The 15,143-nt window shown below is 31.6% G+C and overlaps 1 protein-coding gene across 2 annotated transcripts in view; it reads left to right on the top strand.

The window, feature by feature from the left end:
- LOC126853357 (discoidin domain-containing receptor 2) overlaps positions 1-14,440 on the top strand; it is a 177,845-nt gene extending 163,405 nt beyond the window's left edge. For both annotated transcript variants that reach the window (XM_050599009.1, XM_050599008.1), the window contains 2 exons: positions 10,924-11,073; positions 11,831-14,440. In XM_050599009.1, the coding sequence (XP_050454966.1) occupies positions 10,924-11,073; positions 11,831-11,992 (312 nt within the window). In that variant the 3' untranslated portion in view covers positions 11,993-14,440. The remainder of the gene's footprint in view (positions 1-10,923; positions 11,074-11,830) is intronic.
- The last annotated feature ends 703 nt before the right edge of the window (positions 14,441-15,143 follow it).

Genomic DNA, 15,143 nt, shown 5'->3' with positions numbered 1-15,143 from the left:
GATCATATCAGAATCGACATGCAATCGTGAAGATCATTCTCTAGGGGAAAAATTGTTTGATGATCGCGTAACAGATCCTTAAGCCAATTACGTGTCATTTATTTAATTTATTTTAATTTATTTATGATTTTTTTAAAAATATTTGAATATGAAAACGTATGAAATAACATAACAATATATTTATAAAAGAAGAACAGAATCATACTTTGTACAATACAATATACGCATTTTACAATATGCTGCGATATTTTATAGTGTTTTATTTCATTGCATGCGCAGAACGTTGCTTATCTTTATTTATATGTAATAATTTAAATTAACGTGGAAGTGTAATAATGTGCGCACATGATTGTGTATCACACATACTTCATAAATAATTGAATCATGTCTTAAGATTCTCCCGAGAATATGCGCGAACTAAATTCTCTGCACGCATATGCAATTTTCTTACCATATTACCAGTAATATAATTTAAAAACTGAAGTTAAAATAATTTTACATTAAGTATACAATAGTTTGTAAATCAATTTATATATATATATATATATATATATATATATATATATATTATATTGCATATATAATATTAATGTGTGGTCAATGTCCATTTGTCACATCATTTTGTCTCGTGTATTTAATAATGTATCTAAAAAAATATTCTTCTCTTTAGATTAAAATTTTAGATTTCTTCTCTTTTTGCTTCTATTTTATTTAAAAATATTAATACAATAAATATATAATAATTCCTGTATCTCTCTTAGTCTGACTTTTCCCCTTCGACCTGTCCGGCATGGGTGACCCTACCGATAACTATTAACGTTTTCGAGTAAAGCAAGTTTGATCGCTTTGAGAGCGATTAAATCCAATTTGCTATAAATATATGTTTGACCAAATATAGGTTTTAAGAGAATCTAATTAATATATTTATAATTAATAATATAAAGTATATCCCGCTTATATTCAAAACACAAGATTTTTTTACTCTGATTAATCAATCAGGCAAAAAAAGGCTTAAAAAATAAAATGTTTCTCATATTTCTATTTAATCTAATAACCTAAGAATCCCTAGAATCCAAGACAGAGTTTATGAATTTTATTTATTAATCGGTCTCAGAGCGATCAAACTTACTTCACTCGAAAACGCTATATGTTACCGCCGGCATAGCTCTCAGGTTCATTAAAGTACGCAAACCTCCTCACCCGGCCTCAAATGCCTTCGTTAAGGTGGAGATACGATAGAGGAGGAAAAATATGTGAGGATAGGCTTTTGCCTCTTCCTCAGAATGAGATATTTATTTTGTTTTTCTTTTTATTCTAATATAAACAAAATAATAAGTATGATATACAAAAATAAATTTAATAAAATATAATCTACTCTGGTTTCCCTTCAAATCACATAAATCTTTCGCCTTTTATAAAATTGAAATTTAATAATTAAAATAATTTATTACAGGGAATTACACGAAAATGTCCAAAATATGCGTATAATAAAAAACATACTAGAAATTTTTAGACTAGACAAGGCTTTTTAGCAACGATTAATTACGCGATATTTATTATTAATAATTGATATACAATTATAAAGCTCAATAAATTTATATAATGTAAAGCGATCAAAAGAGTCATTAATAAAATTATCAATCGTCTTTAATTGTAGAAGAAAGTACTTGTGCACTATTTTGCGCAAACTTTCAAAGAAAAAATTTAAAACGTAAAAAGATAGACAAAGTTTCGATGTGCGTCAACGATTAAATTATAAAATAAATCGCCATTTAAAATTTTCGGACAAACGCGACAAATAAATGAACCGATGATATTCGTAATATTCATATAGTAACACGCGTAATTTTTATAATAATTATAGCTTACAATACGCGCGCGATATAATTGCTATCATTTTATGCAAAGATATTTCGGCAGACATTCGAGATATAGCATCCACCGCCCGATTTATTTTCCAATACGCGATTTTATACGAATGTCGCCATCAACAATAAGATATAGATTCTATCTCGCGGATGACTATTTTAACAAAATAAAATGGCTCTTTAAAGCCTTTAAATATTGTTATAAAAATTGCCACGTTTTATAGAGAATAATAGATTCAACGATTTTAACAAGACCTTCCCTCCGCCGAGTGACACGCTGGTTAATATTCGACAAAGAGAAGAACGATCCTAAAAGTGGAGAACGACCAACTTGTCTTGTTTCTTTATCAGTTTTTGCAAAATCAATTCGCAAAGAAAAGTTAAGTGATCCATTGAACGTTAGAACCGCTGCAGGAAGGAGCAAAATTCCGGATCTTCCGGACTGCTCCCGATAACAATAATTTCGGTAATGAATCAACGACAGTTACCATTTATCTTCAATTCACGCGATTGAAAATTGCGCGAGAGAACATGTTCTTCTATTATTTAGAATTATATTTCTTTATTGGAAAATAGATGGATATAACAATTTTTTTATGAAAATGTGGTTACGAACGACTATATTTATGGATAATAAAATACATGCATCTTTATTGTAGCTAATGTTAAATATGCGAGTATAAATAATTCTCGGGTACCAACTGTTCGAGACGAATCGAACCCGATAACAGCAAAATTTTAAATATTTCAATTCAAATACTTTGCAAGATAAATCGATATAATTTCAAGTAATTAATTCTAAGCTATTTTCCTGTTAAAATAAATTAATTTGTCAATTTTTTACTGATATCAGGGTACCCATTCGATTTGTCTCGAAGTTTTTAAATATCCGCACATTTTACATTATATTCATATACATATATATATTCATATATAATTTTGTATATAATATAATATTCAAAAAATATAAAATTCTTTAGGATGATATGTTGTTTTGCGCATGTATTTTATTATATATATAAAATAATACATATATACTAATCCAGGACTGATGTCCTAGAGAATGAAAGCAGAATGTCCAATATCTGTAAATAGTTTCTTAAAAGAAACCAAAAAACTGATGTTAATATCCCAAGTGCCTAGAAATAGTTTCTTAAAAGAAACCAAAAATTATATTAATTAATAATTATTAAAATATATTCGTTCGTAACCATAATTTTTTCAATAAAGTCAACAAAAACGATAGATAGCAATTTGAAATTATTAAAACATATAAATGTATACAATAGCTATATCCATGTTTAATCTACTGTTAAGTCTTTCTTTTAATATAAAAATAATAAAAATAATAATAAATTATTAATAATATTAATAATGATAGAAAAACAGTTTTTAATAAAGAAAAAAATATATATTTTTCCTCTAAAAAAAAATGTATACCGTTTAAATTAATTTTTTAATTCAACTTTAAAAAGGCGTGTGTGGCATTCATCGTTGTATTACTACCGAAATCATTATTTTCAGGAATCGTCAGGAAAACCGAGAATTAATTCCATTCCTGCAGCGAAAATCCATAATTTTTAATAGACCACCAAACTAGACGTCGCGGATGGATCTTGCAAAAACTAATGAGAAATAATTCTCTACAATAAAGATCGTTTCGACTACTTGCCGCTACGAACCAGACAATTTTAATAACGTTCACCTGACGAGAGGGACAGCAATCGCGTTTAAGAACAGAAAGAATGGAAAGAACGCGGAAAAATATGTTCTCGTATTGTAATTTATTCATTTATTTTATAAATATTTAATTGCGATACGGAATTCGTAAATACATCAATCTCTTATTAAATCTCTAATTAAAAGTAAATCATATGTAAAAAATATATACTAAATTACTTGCGATTCTGCAATCGTTAAATTTCGTGAATGACAAGCTGATATTTAACCGTTAATTTAACATCGAATTATGTTCTTATTTGATATTTTTTAAATTTTATATTAAAGAATTATGTATTTGTAAAATTTATAAAATATATATATATTGAACTATATATATATAAAATTTCCCGATTTTTTATTAATGACTCTTTAGTATAAAAATACACGCGTTAAATTTATGTGTATGAGAATATTTTTGCAATACATACTTTTGAAACAAATATATCGTATATGTTAATTGAATTTTTTACATATTGTCATTATACATCCTTTTGGGAATTTTTCGTGTAATTTACAAAAAATGCATATTTCATATAATTTACACATAATTATACATATTTTATACATATTTTTTTCAATTATATAGATTTTTTATAATTATACATATATTAGACATATTTATATTATTAGTTACACAATAATTTTATAACATTTTTGACATAAAATATATATTACAACATATTAAAATATTTTATTATTATAATTTTATTATAACATTTAATGTTATTGTAATTTATTTTTTAAAATTTTTCTGAGAATAAATTTAAGTTGAATATTATTATTATGTATTGTAATTTTATTTCTAGTTTTCTCTTTAATGTCCTAACAATCCCTATAGCCCTAACAATCCTTATTTGCTGGCTGAACCAGCAGAAAGTTGAGATTTAAAGAATGTCCCTAACCGCGTGCCCTAACCGCGTGCCCTAAACTTACATGTACCTCTCGCTATTTTGACCAGTATAAGCCGTTTATTTTGCGTAGACCAATATCCATTCTTCAGGCCAGTTGGACCTACCTTTCGTTGCTCCTGGCCACTTGCTGAATTGATCTCGAACAAGAGATCGAAAAAGGAAATACATACTCCTTTTATCGTTGATGCTATTTATTAGCCGGCGAATAGCCGCAAGATTTTTCTTGCGCTCGTAAGGAGATAAACTCCTTCTTTTGGCGGCTAATTATTGTCGCCAGCAGATGAGCGCAAATATTTTACGCTCGTTGACGATCGTACAATTTTACGATCGTTCGTTGAATATTCATTTTAATATAACTTTATTTTAACTGAGACAAAGCCAAATTATTAATCAAAATTTTGATTAAAAAAATATGATAAATATATAAATTTGATTAAAATTTGAATATTAATATATAATTTATTTAATATAATAATGCATATATATAATAATATATAATATTAATTTATATAATAATATATAATTTATAATAAAATAATATTAATCTATACAATATTTATGCCATTTGTTATCATATTATAATTAATTGATTAATTTTTGGTCTCTCAGTTAAACTAAAGTTTAAAAACAAAGTCTACAAACAAATTCTACAACTGGATGAGCTATAAGAAATTAGGATAAAATCGCCGTGCGTTATAAGAATGAACCATGACACGTATAATTGATAAAATTACTATCGTTTTTTATTCAGTAAATTAGATAAAATCTACGAATTGGAAAAAAATGTTTTCTATAATCTTTCTTCTTCAACTTAGACTTTAATTTATTTTTATATAATTTATTTTTTGCAATACATATTTAAAAAAAGTTATTCAAAGTTATTCAATTGAATCTATTTAAGCTCATCCATTTAAAAGTAACGGATTTATTACAATCTATAATCTATAATCTACATCTACAATCTCTATGAATCCGTTACTTTAAAATTAAATAAAAGTTCATCACTCACCAGCACTAATGCGCAACAGCGGAGATTTGGTCTTGAGGCTACGTTGTCTGCAACACAAAGATATAAAATCCAAATTATAGCAACGCTTAAAATAATTAATATTTTAAAAAATTATTATTGTACACACCGAATTTTATATCCGATGCGTATAATAATAAGATATATAAATATGAAATACTTTTATAAACTCTAAAAAAGAAAACTATTTTTTTAATTAAAAACTTTTATAGTAAGAGTCTGTCTCTTGTTTAAACTATTAAAATAATGATCGAATCGAATTAATGCATGCATAGGATTTATAAATAATTAATATACAAATAATAATACTCACCCTTGGGTTGCTCCGCCGGTGCAGGATGCCTCTCCTAGGCCTCCTCCTCCTCTCAGGATGTCAGGGTCGCTACGTTGATCTGAACATACAAATAGGAGATGCAAATTGTAGTAATGCTCAAAATAATATTTCCAAAAATTTATTATATGCATTGAATTTTATATTTGATGCATGTAATAATAAGCAGATTAATAAAATACTTTTATAAATTTTGAAAAAATCTACTAATAATTGTAATAATTTCATACAAAAGCTATTAGCTAAAAGTAGAAACTTTTACAAGATTATAGCTTTTATATATAAATATCTTTTTCTCTAATTTTCTCTTATTTAAATTATATAAGGAAAAAAATTAAATTACGCGATTAATTGCTTAATTTAAATTGCACGTTTGCAATTAATAATTAAATACAATTAATAGATAATTAATAAAAAAATTACTTACCACAGAGTTGCTCCACCGATGCCCGATGCCTCTCCTAGGCCTCCTCCTCCTCTCAGGTAGATTCACACGCGCGATTCTTTAAACGGCACACCCGCACTTTTATTAAAAAATACTTCCGCACTTTTACGCGCGATACTTTAAACGAAACTCCCGCACTTTCGAATTTCAGCACGATCGAACCCCGTTTCACTCGAGAACCATACTGCGAGTCGACAGGTCGGGAATTCACGATTACTCCGAGCTAGGGTTAAGCGAGCAAAGGAAGAAGACGAAATCGATTGATGGAATCGACGCTCAATTCTTGTCCGCGCTTGTTCTCACCGAGGGCCGACTCGAACTTTATTAGGAACGATCACAGAGAACCACCAAGTTTCTATCATACAGACTGAAACTTACGCTTATCATAAGGCTGAGAGACGGGTCGAGAATGAAGATACCCAAGTCCTAAGTGTCACAATTTAGATCACTTAGAAGATGAGAAATCAGCTTCTCTAGCGAGCGAAGATCGAACCTAATAAAACACAGCCAACTGTCCTCAATGCGATACAGTATAGCTGATAGACGGTACAAGATGAGGGAACGACGATTCAAAAATCGATCGAATTCTTACCGATTCAGGCCGAACCGTTCGTCGAAGCAGAGCGTGCCCCCAACAGCCAATTCTCGAACCGAAGTTCTTGATTAACCGCGCGATCATCGCATCTATACTATGCATGATCATACGTTGCTACGCGGCCGGCATTCACCTCAGCCGCGATACTGAAGCGTTTTAACGTTGCGTCTCCATTAATATATTAAATTTATTAATATATAAATATTTATATAATATATATAACATTAATATTGTATTAACGTTACCTAATATTATATAAAATTAATTATATTAATAGGGTATTAATATATTATCGATAGCAACGCTGAGAGATATCCTAGTTAGTCGGCAACGAAGTACGATCCTCGCATTGTGAAAACGGGATAGAAGTCCGACGCGACGACGCGAAAACGCGGTTATGCGGTTACGCGACTCTCTCGTTGCTCGTACGCTCCGATGACAAGCAACAAGTCAACGCACTAAAGTCTTCCACAGATGTGCGTGCCACATATGAGTCATTGTACGACTCGTGGCAATGCAGTATGGACACGCGACGACGCGAAAACCGTCCGCGGCACGATGACGGGACACGGGAGCGGCGTCGCGACGCGAAACCGTCCGCGGCACGTTGACGGAACCGACGCCGCGATAAGCCGTCCGCGGCACGATGACAGCACTAACGATACGACGAGCCGTCCGCGGCACGATGACAGCGACGACGGCGTTGGGTGCTTGGTTTCCCCTTCTCAGTAACCTCAGGAGGTCTTTAAGACCCTTAAGGTACCATCCGGGTACTATGCCCTCCCACCACGCCAAGGTTACACCCTGGGAGGGTATTATAAGTATATAATTTTGTAATATGATATATATATATATATATATATATATATATATCATATTACAAAATTATATACGTATAACGTGAATTATATTTGAGCATAATAAATTATCTATATCGCATCCCTCTTTTCTCTCGATTAAAAGAGATGCGGTGTAGATATGTTTTGATAAAACAAGTGATATATGTTATATTATACGATAATTTAGATTGAATCTCATACATCATTAAAGAAACGAAGAAAAAACTGTGCAATGTATATTTTGAAATTAATATAGATAGTAAATAGAAATAAATTATTTACCACACATACTTCTGCTCCATCCATCGTCGGATGCTTTCTAATATCTTCTTCTCTTATCTTGTTTATCTCTTGTTGTTTTGATTCACTCGCGAAAACACAGTTAATTACGATTAGTCGAATATGCGACAATCGCATACTTTACACCGGCACTCGCGATCGCGGAACAATTACACGAAACATACGCATTATTATATCGTAAAAGAGAAAAAACAAAGAACAAGATTTTTGTTGTTTACTATGTTAAAATCATGCGTCATTTGTAAGAATCTCTAGTATTGAAATATTATTTTTATTTCTTATTTTTAAAGTTAATTAATCGTTAATTGTAATAATCATAGCGAATTATATTTTAATTTCTATCGCGATCGCGTTTATAATATCTATTTGACAGAATGTATCGCGCTTTACTACCTTACTGTTCGACTGTTGCCGTGCGAATGATAACGAAGCTGTAATACGTAAAACATAAATAATAGCGCGCTAATGTTTACGCCGCCAAGGCCGCATACCGTATTATGGATAATTTGCTGAAGAAATATTCATATACTATGACGTATATATTATGACAGGAATATTAAATTATACACAAGTATTTGAAGTTTTAATTTATTTATTTAATAAATGTCTAATATATTACGGAGCTCTTATCGTTATGTCAATTACTCGAACATGCAGTTCGACTATTTTATTGCGCGTTCTCAATCCGAATCATATTTAAATCGTCGAAAAGTAAAATGATAAAGCATCGGACGAAATATAATTGAACTTTAAGTATTTTTTAAGAAATAATTATATATACTTATAAAGAGAGAGAAAGATCGTAATAGAACAATAATTTACAATTTTGTTCCTATTATTTCGATTCTTGATTATATGTGTATATATCACGCGCGAAATACGCGCGCTTCGAGATTTATCATTGCGATATAATATCGTATTATTTAAGGTATTATGTAAAAGATAATTTATATTTATCATATCAAATTATTTTCCAATACTTGTCACGATCGTATTTAGAAAAGGAATTTGACGCAGTGTCTCGCGCTCTATACTTTAATGCTCGAATATCGCCGCGCGAATGATAAACACGTAAGAAAGGAATTTGAGTCTCACCCTACTACAGTTCTATTCAATGTATCTCTAAATGAATTAACATGGCCGTGATACATAAACAATAGCGCCATTTACGTCGCGAATATTTACGTCGCCAAGGCGGAATTCCATGTTAGATATTGTTAATTTATTGTCGAAATATTTTATGTGTATTATAAAATATATATGCGAAATATTAAGTTGTATAAATATTTTAAATTATAGATCAATTATACAATTATTTGACTCTGTGTATTGTTAAATAATTATTATCCGTAAAAATTGCAACAAAACAATAATTTTGGTCCTTATTACTTTAATTCTTTTATTCTTATTTGATTAAATAAATAAATTTTAGAAAATATGTGATTCGAGATCTATCATCGCGATATATAAGCAATTATATATTATTTATAAATGGGAATTAATTATATTATAAACAAATAATTTTTGATACTTGATCGCGATCGCGTTTAGAAATGAATTCGGAGCGTCTCGCACGATTACTTTCCTGCTCGAGTGTCGTCGCGCGAATGATACCAGAATCGAGGTACGTAAATAATAGCGCGCCAATGTTTACGTCGCCAAGGCCGAATTCCATGTTAGATATTGTTAATTTATCGTCGAAATATTTTATGTGTATTATATAAAATATATATGCGAAATATTAGGTTAGTTAAATATTTTAAATTATAGATAAATTATACGTATTTGACTCTATGTATTGTTAAAGAAATAATTTTTATTTGTAAAGATTGTAACAAAACAATAATTTTGGTCCTTATTACTTTAATTCTTTTATTCTTATTTGATTAAATAAATAAATTTTAGAAAATATGTGATTCGAGATCTATCATCGCGATATATATGTATATATATATAATTGTATGCGAATCCTATTGATTATTATTTTATCATTCTTTTCCTATTTCATTTTTTTTCCACGATTTGATGGATGATTTTTTATTATTTTATTTATAAAAAAATAATTATATTTATATTTTTTTTGTAATTAACGCATATGAGAAAAGAAGATTATCTGAGAGAGACATGAGATTTATATGATTGTCGATATCGATTTTAATTAAAATCTGTAATAAACTAAAACTTTATCCTTGCCTGGCTTATCGTTGATATTTTGTCATACAATTATTTTGCTTCACGGATCACACGCATGCCAATGGGAGCGGAAGGTACACAGCCATCAACGTGAGGAAAAGAGTAAAACCGTGTAACTGCTTTACAGCTTTCCGCGAAGCTTGGGCTTAACTGAGTTACGTCAGTTGAACTTTAGGAAACTCGAAGGCGCATACAATTTCCATAAATTACTCCTTCGCGCTCAAGCATTAGGTTTCTATGCCGAGCAAGCCCCGCTTTTAATCATTTTTACTTTATCAGAATCAAATAACTTAATATGCTACAAAAGAATTTTTTATATTATATTTATATTTATATTGTATAATGTTATATATTTTTTAAATAATTAATTCTTATACAGGTAGAGAAAGAGAAAGAGATAGATAGATAGATAGATAGATAGATAGATAGATAGAGAGAGAGAGAGAGAGAGAGAGAGAAGAAATATGTACTTGTGTACGATGTGCAGAAAACTAGTATCAAATAATTGCAACCTGCTCTACAAAACTTTAATTTTTTTTTTTTATGGAATAAACTTATTCAATTATATCAAAAGTACAATAAACTCTAAATGCTCTTAAACTATGAATAATAAAAGCTACTATAACAAACATGCAGACAACGTAACAAACGAACCTCTGTGAACATTTCTTGGATGTGTTTACTTTGCACAGGGAAGGCACACATGCAAGGGCGACGTCTGGGCGTTTGCCGTCACACTGTGGGAAATTCTGACGTTCGCGCGAGAGCAACCTTTCGAGGAATTTCCGGATCATCGAATAGTGGAGAACGCGACTTATTTTTATCAGGAGGACGAGCGAAGGGTAAGTGCGCGCGCAGTAATCCCTCGACATCCTTATCTCTCCTTGTGTCCGATATGTACTTAATGTAATGAGCAGACTGAGTATTTGATTTTTGTGTCGAGTGCACCGCCAAGCTATCAGGTCTCTTTGAACGTCATTATTTATTCCGTCTTTCAAGCATTCGATTACCTCGCTCGATAGATTCTCGCAACCTTATTCCGTTTTTTTTTTTTTTTTACGATACTCCTTTCAGAAGTAATCTCGGCATATTCAGTTTTTAAATGTAGAAATGTAGAAACAATTAACGTTGTCGAGAAAACACTGTTTAGATGAACGCGCACGCAGTGCTAAATATGTAATTACAAAAGTGAGCCGCGAGTGTATTTCTGTGAAAATGGCATAACTACTTGCCTAGTAATTCATTTAACGTAATAAATATTGCGTCGCGCTGGAGCCTCGTCGCGTTCATTTTCCCAACGTCGACAATGCTTCAAAATAACACGTGCACTATAAGAATTGTTATCGCGCTGTCTCTCGGTATGCGCGGGCTATAAATATTTATGACAAATTACGCAAAATATTCTTTAAATTATGCTATCTGTCCTGCTCTCGTTTATTTTTGTAACACCATAGTAAATTATAACGAGTCGTACGATAATCTCTATTCTGGCATAACGCGAAGATCATTTTCATACTTAATACTACTGTAAAATTCAATTCGCCATGTATGTATGTACATGACTGACGCTGTTAGAATGGACTCGCTTATTTTGCGCAGATGATACTACCCCTGCCAAAGAACTGCCCTAAAGAGATCTACGACTTGATGCGTGAGTGCTGGCAGAGGAACGACATCGACCGGCCAAACTTCCGCGAGATCCATTTGTTTCTACAACGAAAAAACCTCGGATACAAACCCGGTGAGTCGAACGATACCTGATATAGAGAACTGGAAGGCTGGAACCTTATCCGGCTTTCTATGATCGGCGAGTTAAACGGCAATTGGTGGAACTGCCCCTCATCGACCAAGCTAGACCAAGTCAGACCAAGTTAGTATCTAGGGTGACGGTCCATAAATTGTCTGTAACAGACGTGTATCGGTTGTGACGGCCCGTAATCGTACGCGTTTACTGTGTCGATCATCTAAATCATCGACTATGATACGTTCATGACAAAGGAGTCGAAACTGATCGCGTCCGGAACTTTTCACGGTTATTACGATTATGACATTTTTTTTGGCCGTCATTACTCATCGCTATAAACAGCGCTGTGAATTTATCGACAATGTGAATCGCACAAATCATTAATCGCCGTAGCACCTGTGTGCAAAGAGACATTATCTGTATAATAATGAGAAATATATAAAAGTTAAATTTTTTAATGATTCCTTTGCAATTAAAGTTGCAGAATGGATCGTACAATGAATCGACATCCATCTTGCCAATGTACGTATTTATTTAACGATGCGCAAAGCTTGACAATCGCCGTATTGTATGTTAATTTTGTATATTTTCTTTTTAATCTCTAATCATAGTACTAATTTTCATAATACATATTACCGATACATATTTAATGTATAATTCATTTGATTAACGTAATGTCATTATTATTCAATCTTCCGGCAATTGTCTTCGTGCATTTTCTTTTTCTCCTTTATCCTTCGATTATCCCGCCTGCAAAAGTTACACGTCGTTCAAACCGGGTAACCCCTCGATAATGATAGCGACTATCTGCGGCAACCGTATCCACGCAATCGAAATGGATAGATTATGATTTTGATCCGCGCCATTCGATACGAAATGGAACGTTACTGGTGTCGGCAATACGCGGGGAGCACGTTCGATAAATCGCACATACGCTGCTCCGAAATTGATACTGTCAGCAAACAAGCTTATGATATTCCCGCCGTAACGCTACTCGCGTCACGTTCGGGATATACGTGGATCGTACTCGAAAATCGCGCGTTGTACGTAACATTTCCGCCGACGAATAACATAGTCCATTCTAAACTCCGACTCTCTCGAGAAAAAAAAGAAGAAAAAAAAAAAGAAAAAAAGTGGTTTCTTTATCCCGGGGTCGGAGTCTTTGCGAGTTTCACGTGGGATTACGTTATCCGTTTTCGAGCCTTTTGTATGTCAGTTCCATAGACATGTTTGCCAAGAAAAAATTTGTTTGTCCAAATATACATAGATCTATATATATATATATATATATACACGTATATACATATATACCATTTATAATACAGTTAAGCAAGTTGTTGTTTTTAGTAAAGCGAAATCTATTGCGAGTGTATACGACTGAGTCGATTGTAATATTGATCAATGTTTTCGGTGACATTTGACATAAATCACTTATACTGTTCGCCAGATCCGATTTTATTGCCAAAGCTATCGTTCGAGAAGACAAATTTGAAGACAGACTAATTATTATTCATTCTATCGTTTAATTGCATGACCAATATCTTTCTCACCAATTGACTCGAACGCGCGACGAGCTTTCTTTTTAACTATTTAATTGAACATTTACCGCAGTATGGCGTGCGGAAGAAATTATACAAACGTCGCTTCAAGGAGCTTATAAATGCACAAAGAATCATGAAATGAGTTTAAGAGGAAAACGTTCTGTAAAATTAATCAGACGTACACGAAACATTTTTCGGTAGAGTTCGGGAAAAGGAATAATCTTAAGCCGCGAGTTTGCGTTTAAGTTCCCTTAAACTACTATTAAGCTTAAGGTGCGCTTAGCCGAAGTGCATAAATGTTTGACAATACCATTAGAGGTTGCAGTATAAATTCATATAGAGTGTGTAAAGAATGTTAAAGGATTAATCGACGCAATGTAAATTATTAGATCGTTCTAAGACTGGCGTTCTATGGCGTCGGTCGTATCGTTTTGTGATCGTTAACTCTATCGATTCGCAAAACTTTGCTTGTGTCCCGTTGCTCGGCAAAAGCCACAAAGTTGGATACGTCGTGATTTTAAAGAGGAAGAAAAAAAGAAGAGATGAAGCACATGTGACCTGACGTTAAGTTTATAGCGTGGAATAGAGATGGGCGATTTACCCGGTAAATGTTTTTGCTTGATCTAATATGCATAAAATCCGTTCGGCTTTCTATATGTAAACAGTTTTACAGGCTATAAACATTTAATGGTGGAAGCTTAATTATTTCTGCCTTTCTTGATGATCGATTTTATGCGATTATTATTTATTCGTTGAATTTTTTTACTTTAGTCTGAACAAGCACGTATATATTCCGGCGGTAAAATACATTTCCAGGTAAATGGCTATCGTTAATACGAAATAATGAAAGACTTCTATACTTGTTAGAGTGAGTCTGTACGAGATGTGTAGCGAAAGAAAGAGATAAATAGCTGTGCAAATCGTGACGGAGGTTTCCCGTGATGTTCAAAACATTGTATGTCACATAAAGCCCGTTATTCTAGGCATTTAGCCCCCGTGCAGGCTAAGAGACTCATGCTCGTGATTTGTAAGATAATTAAAAATAGAACATATAAGCGATGAATGTGTATGATTATATAATTACGCAAAAAGATTCATGGTTTTTTTTTTTTTATTGTCGCGTATTTTTTAAAAACTTCAAGATTTATCGAAAATGAGAGAAATTCACAAGATTATAATGTCAGTTCTATTAATTCAAGATAAATACATGAATTTATTGATAAATATTTTTAATAAGATTTTCCTACTTTATATTTTTTTTCTTTAATAATAATTTTTTTTTGTTTTCGCTTTTATCACAATTTTTTTCATATTTTTATATGTATCTAAATATCATAATTATTTAGTCACTATGAAATTGTCTCATTCATTATATATATATACATATATATATATATATACATATATATATATATATATATATATATATCACACATCATCTAGACTGCCAATTAAAGGATCAGTATTTGAATTAAGGTTTATATCTCTGTAGTTATCGATGATGTGACAAAAATAAAGGACGAATCATCGGAATTTTTACATAATTTCGTTTCATTACCACTAATCGTGAAAATGAAAAACCTGTAACATTGTCTATGTGACACATGACGTTGATAAAATTTAATAT

The sequence above is a fragment of the Cataglyphis hispanica genome, chromosome 12, assembly GCF_021464435.1.
Source record: "Cataglyphis hispanica isolate Lineage 1 chromosome 12, ULB_Chis1_1.0, whole genome shotgun sequence".
NCBI lineage: Eukaryota > Metazoa > Arthropoda > Insecta > Hymenoptera > Formicidae > Cataglyphis > Cataglyphis hispanica.
Note: the sequence above shows the minus strand (reverse complement) of the source record. Positions and strands in the feature narration are given on the sequence as shown.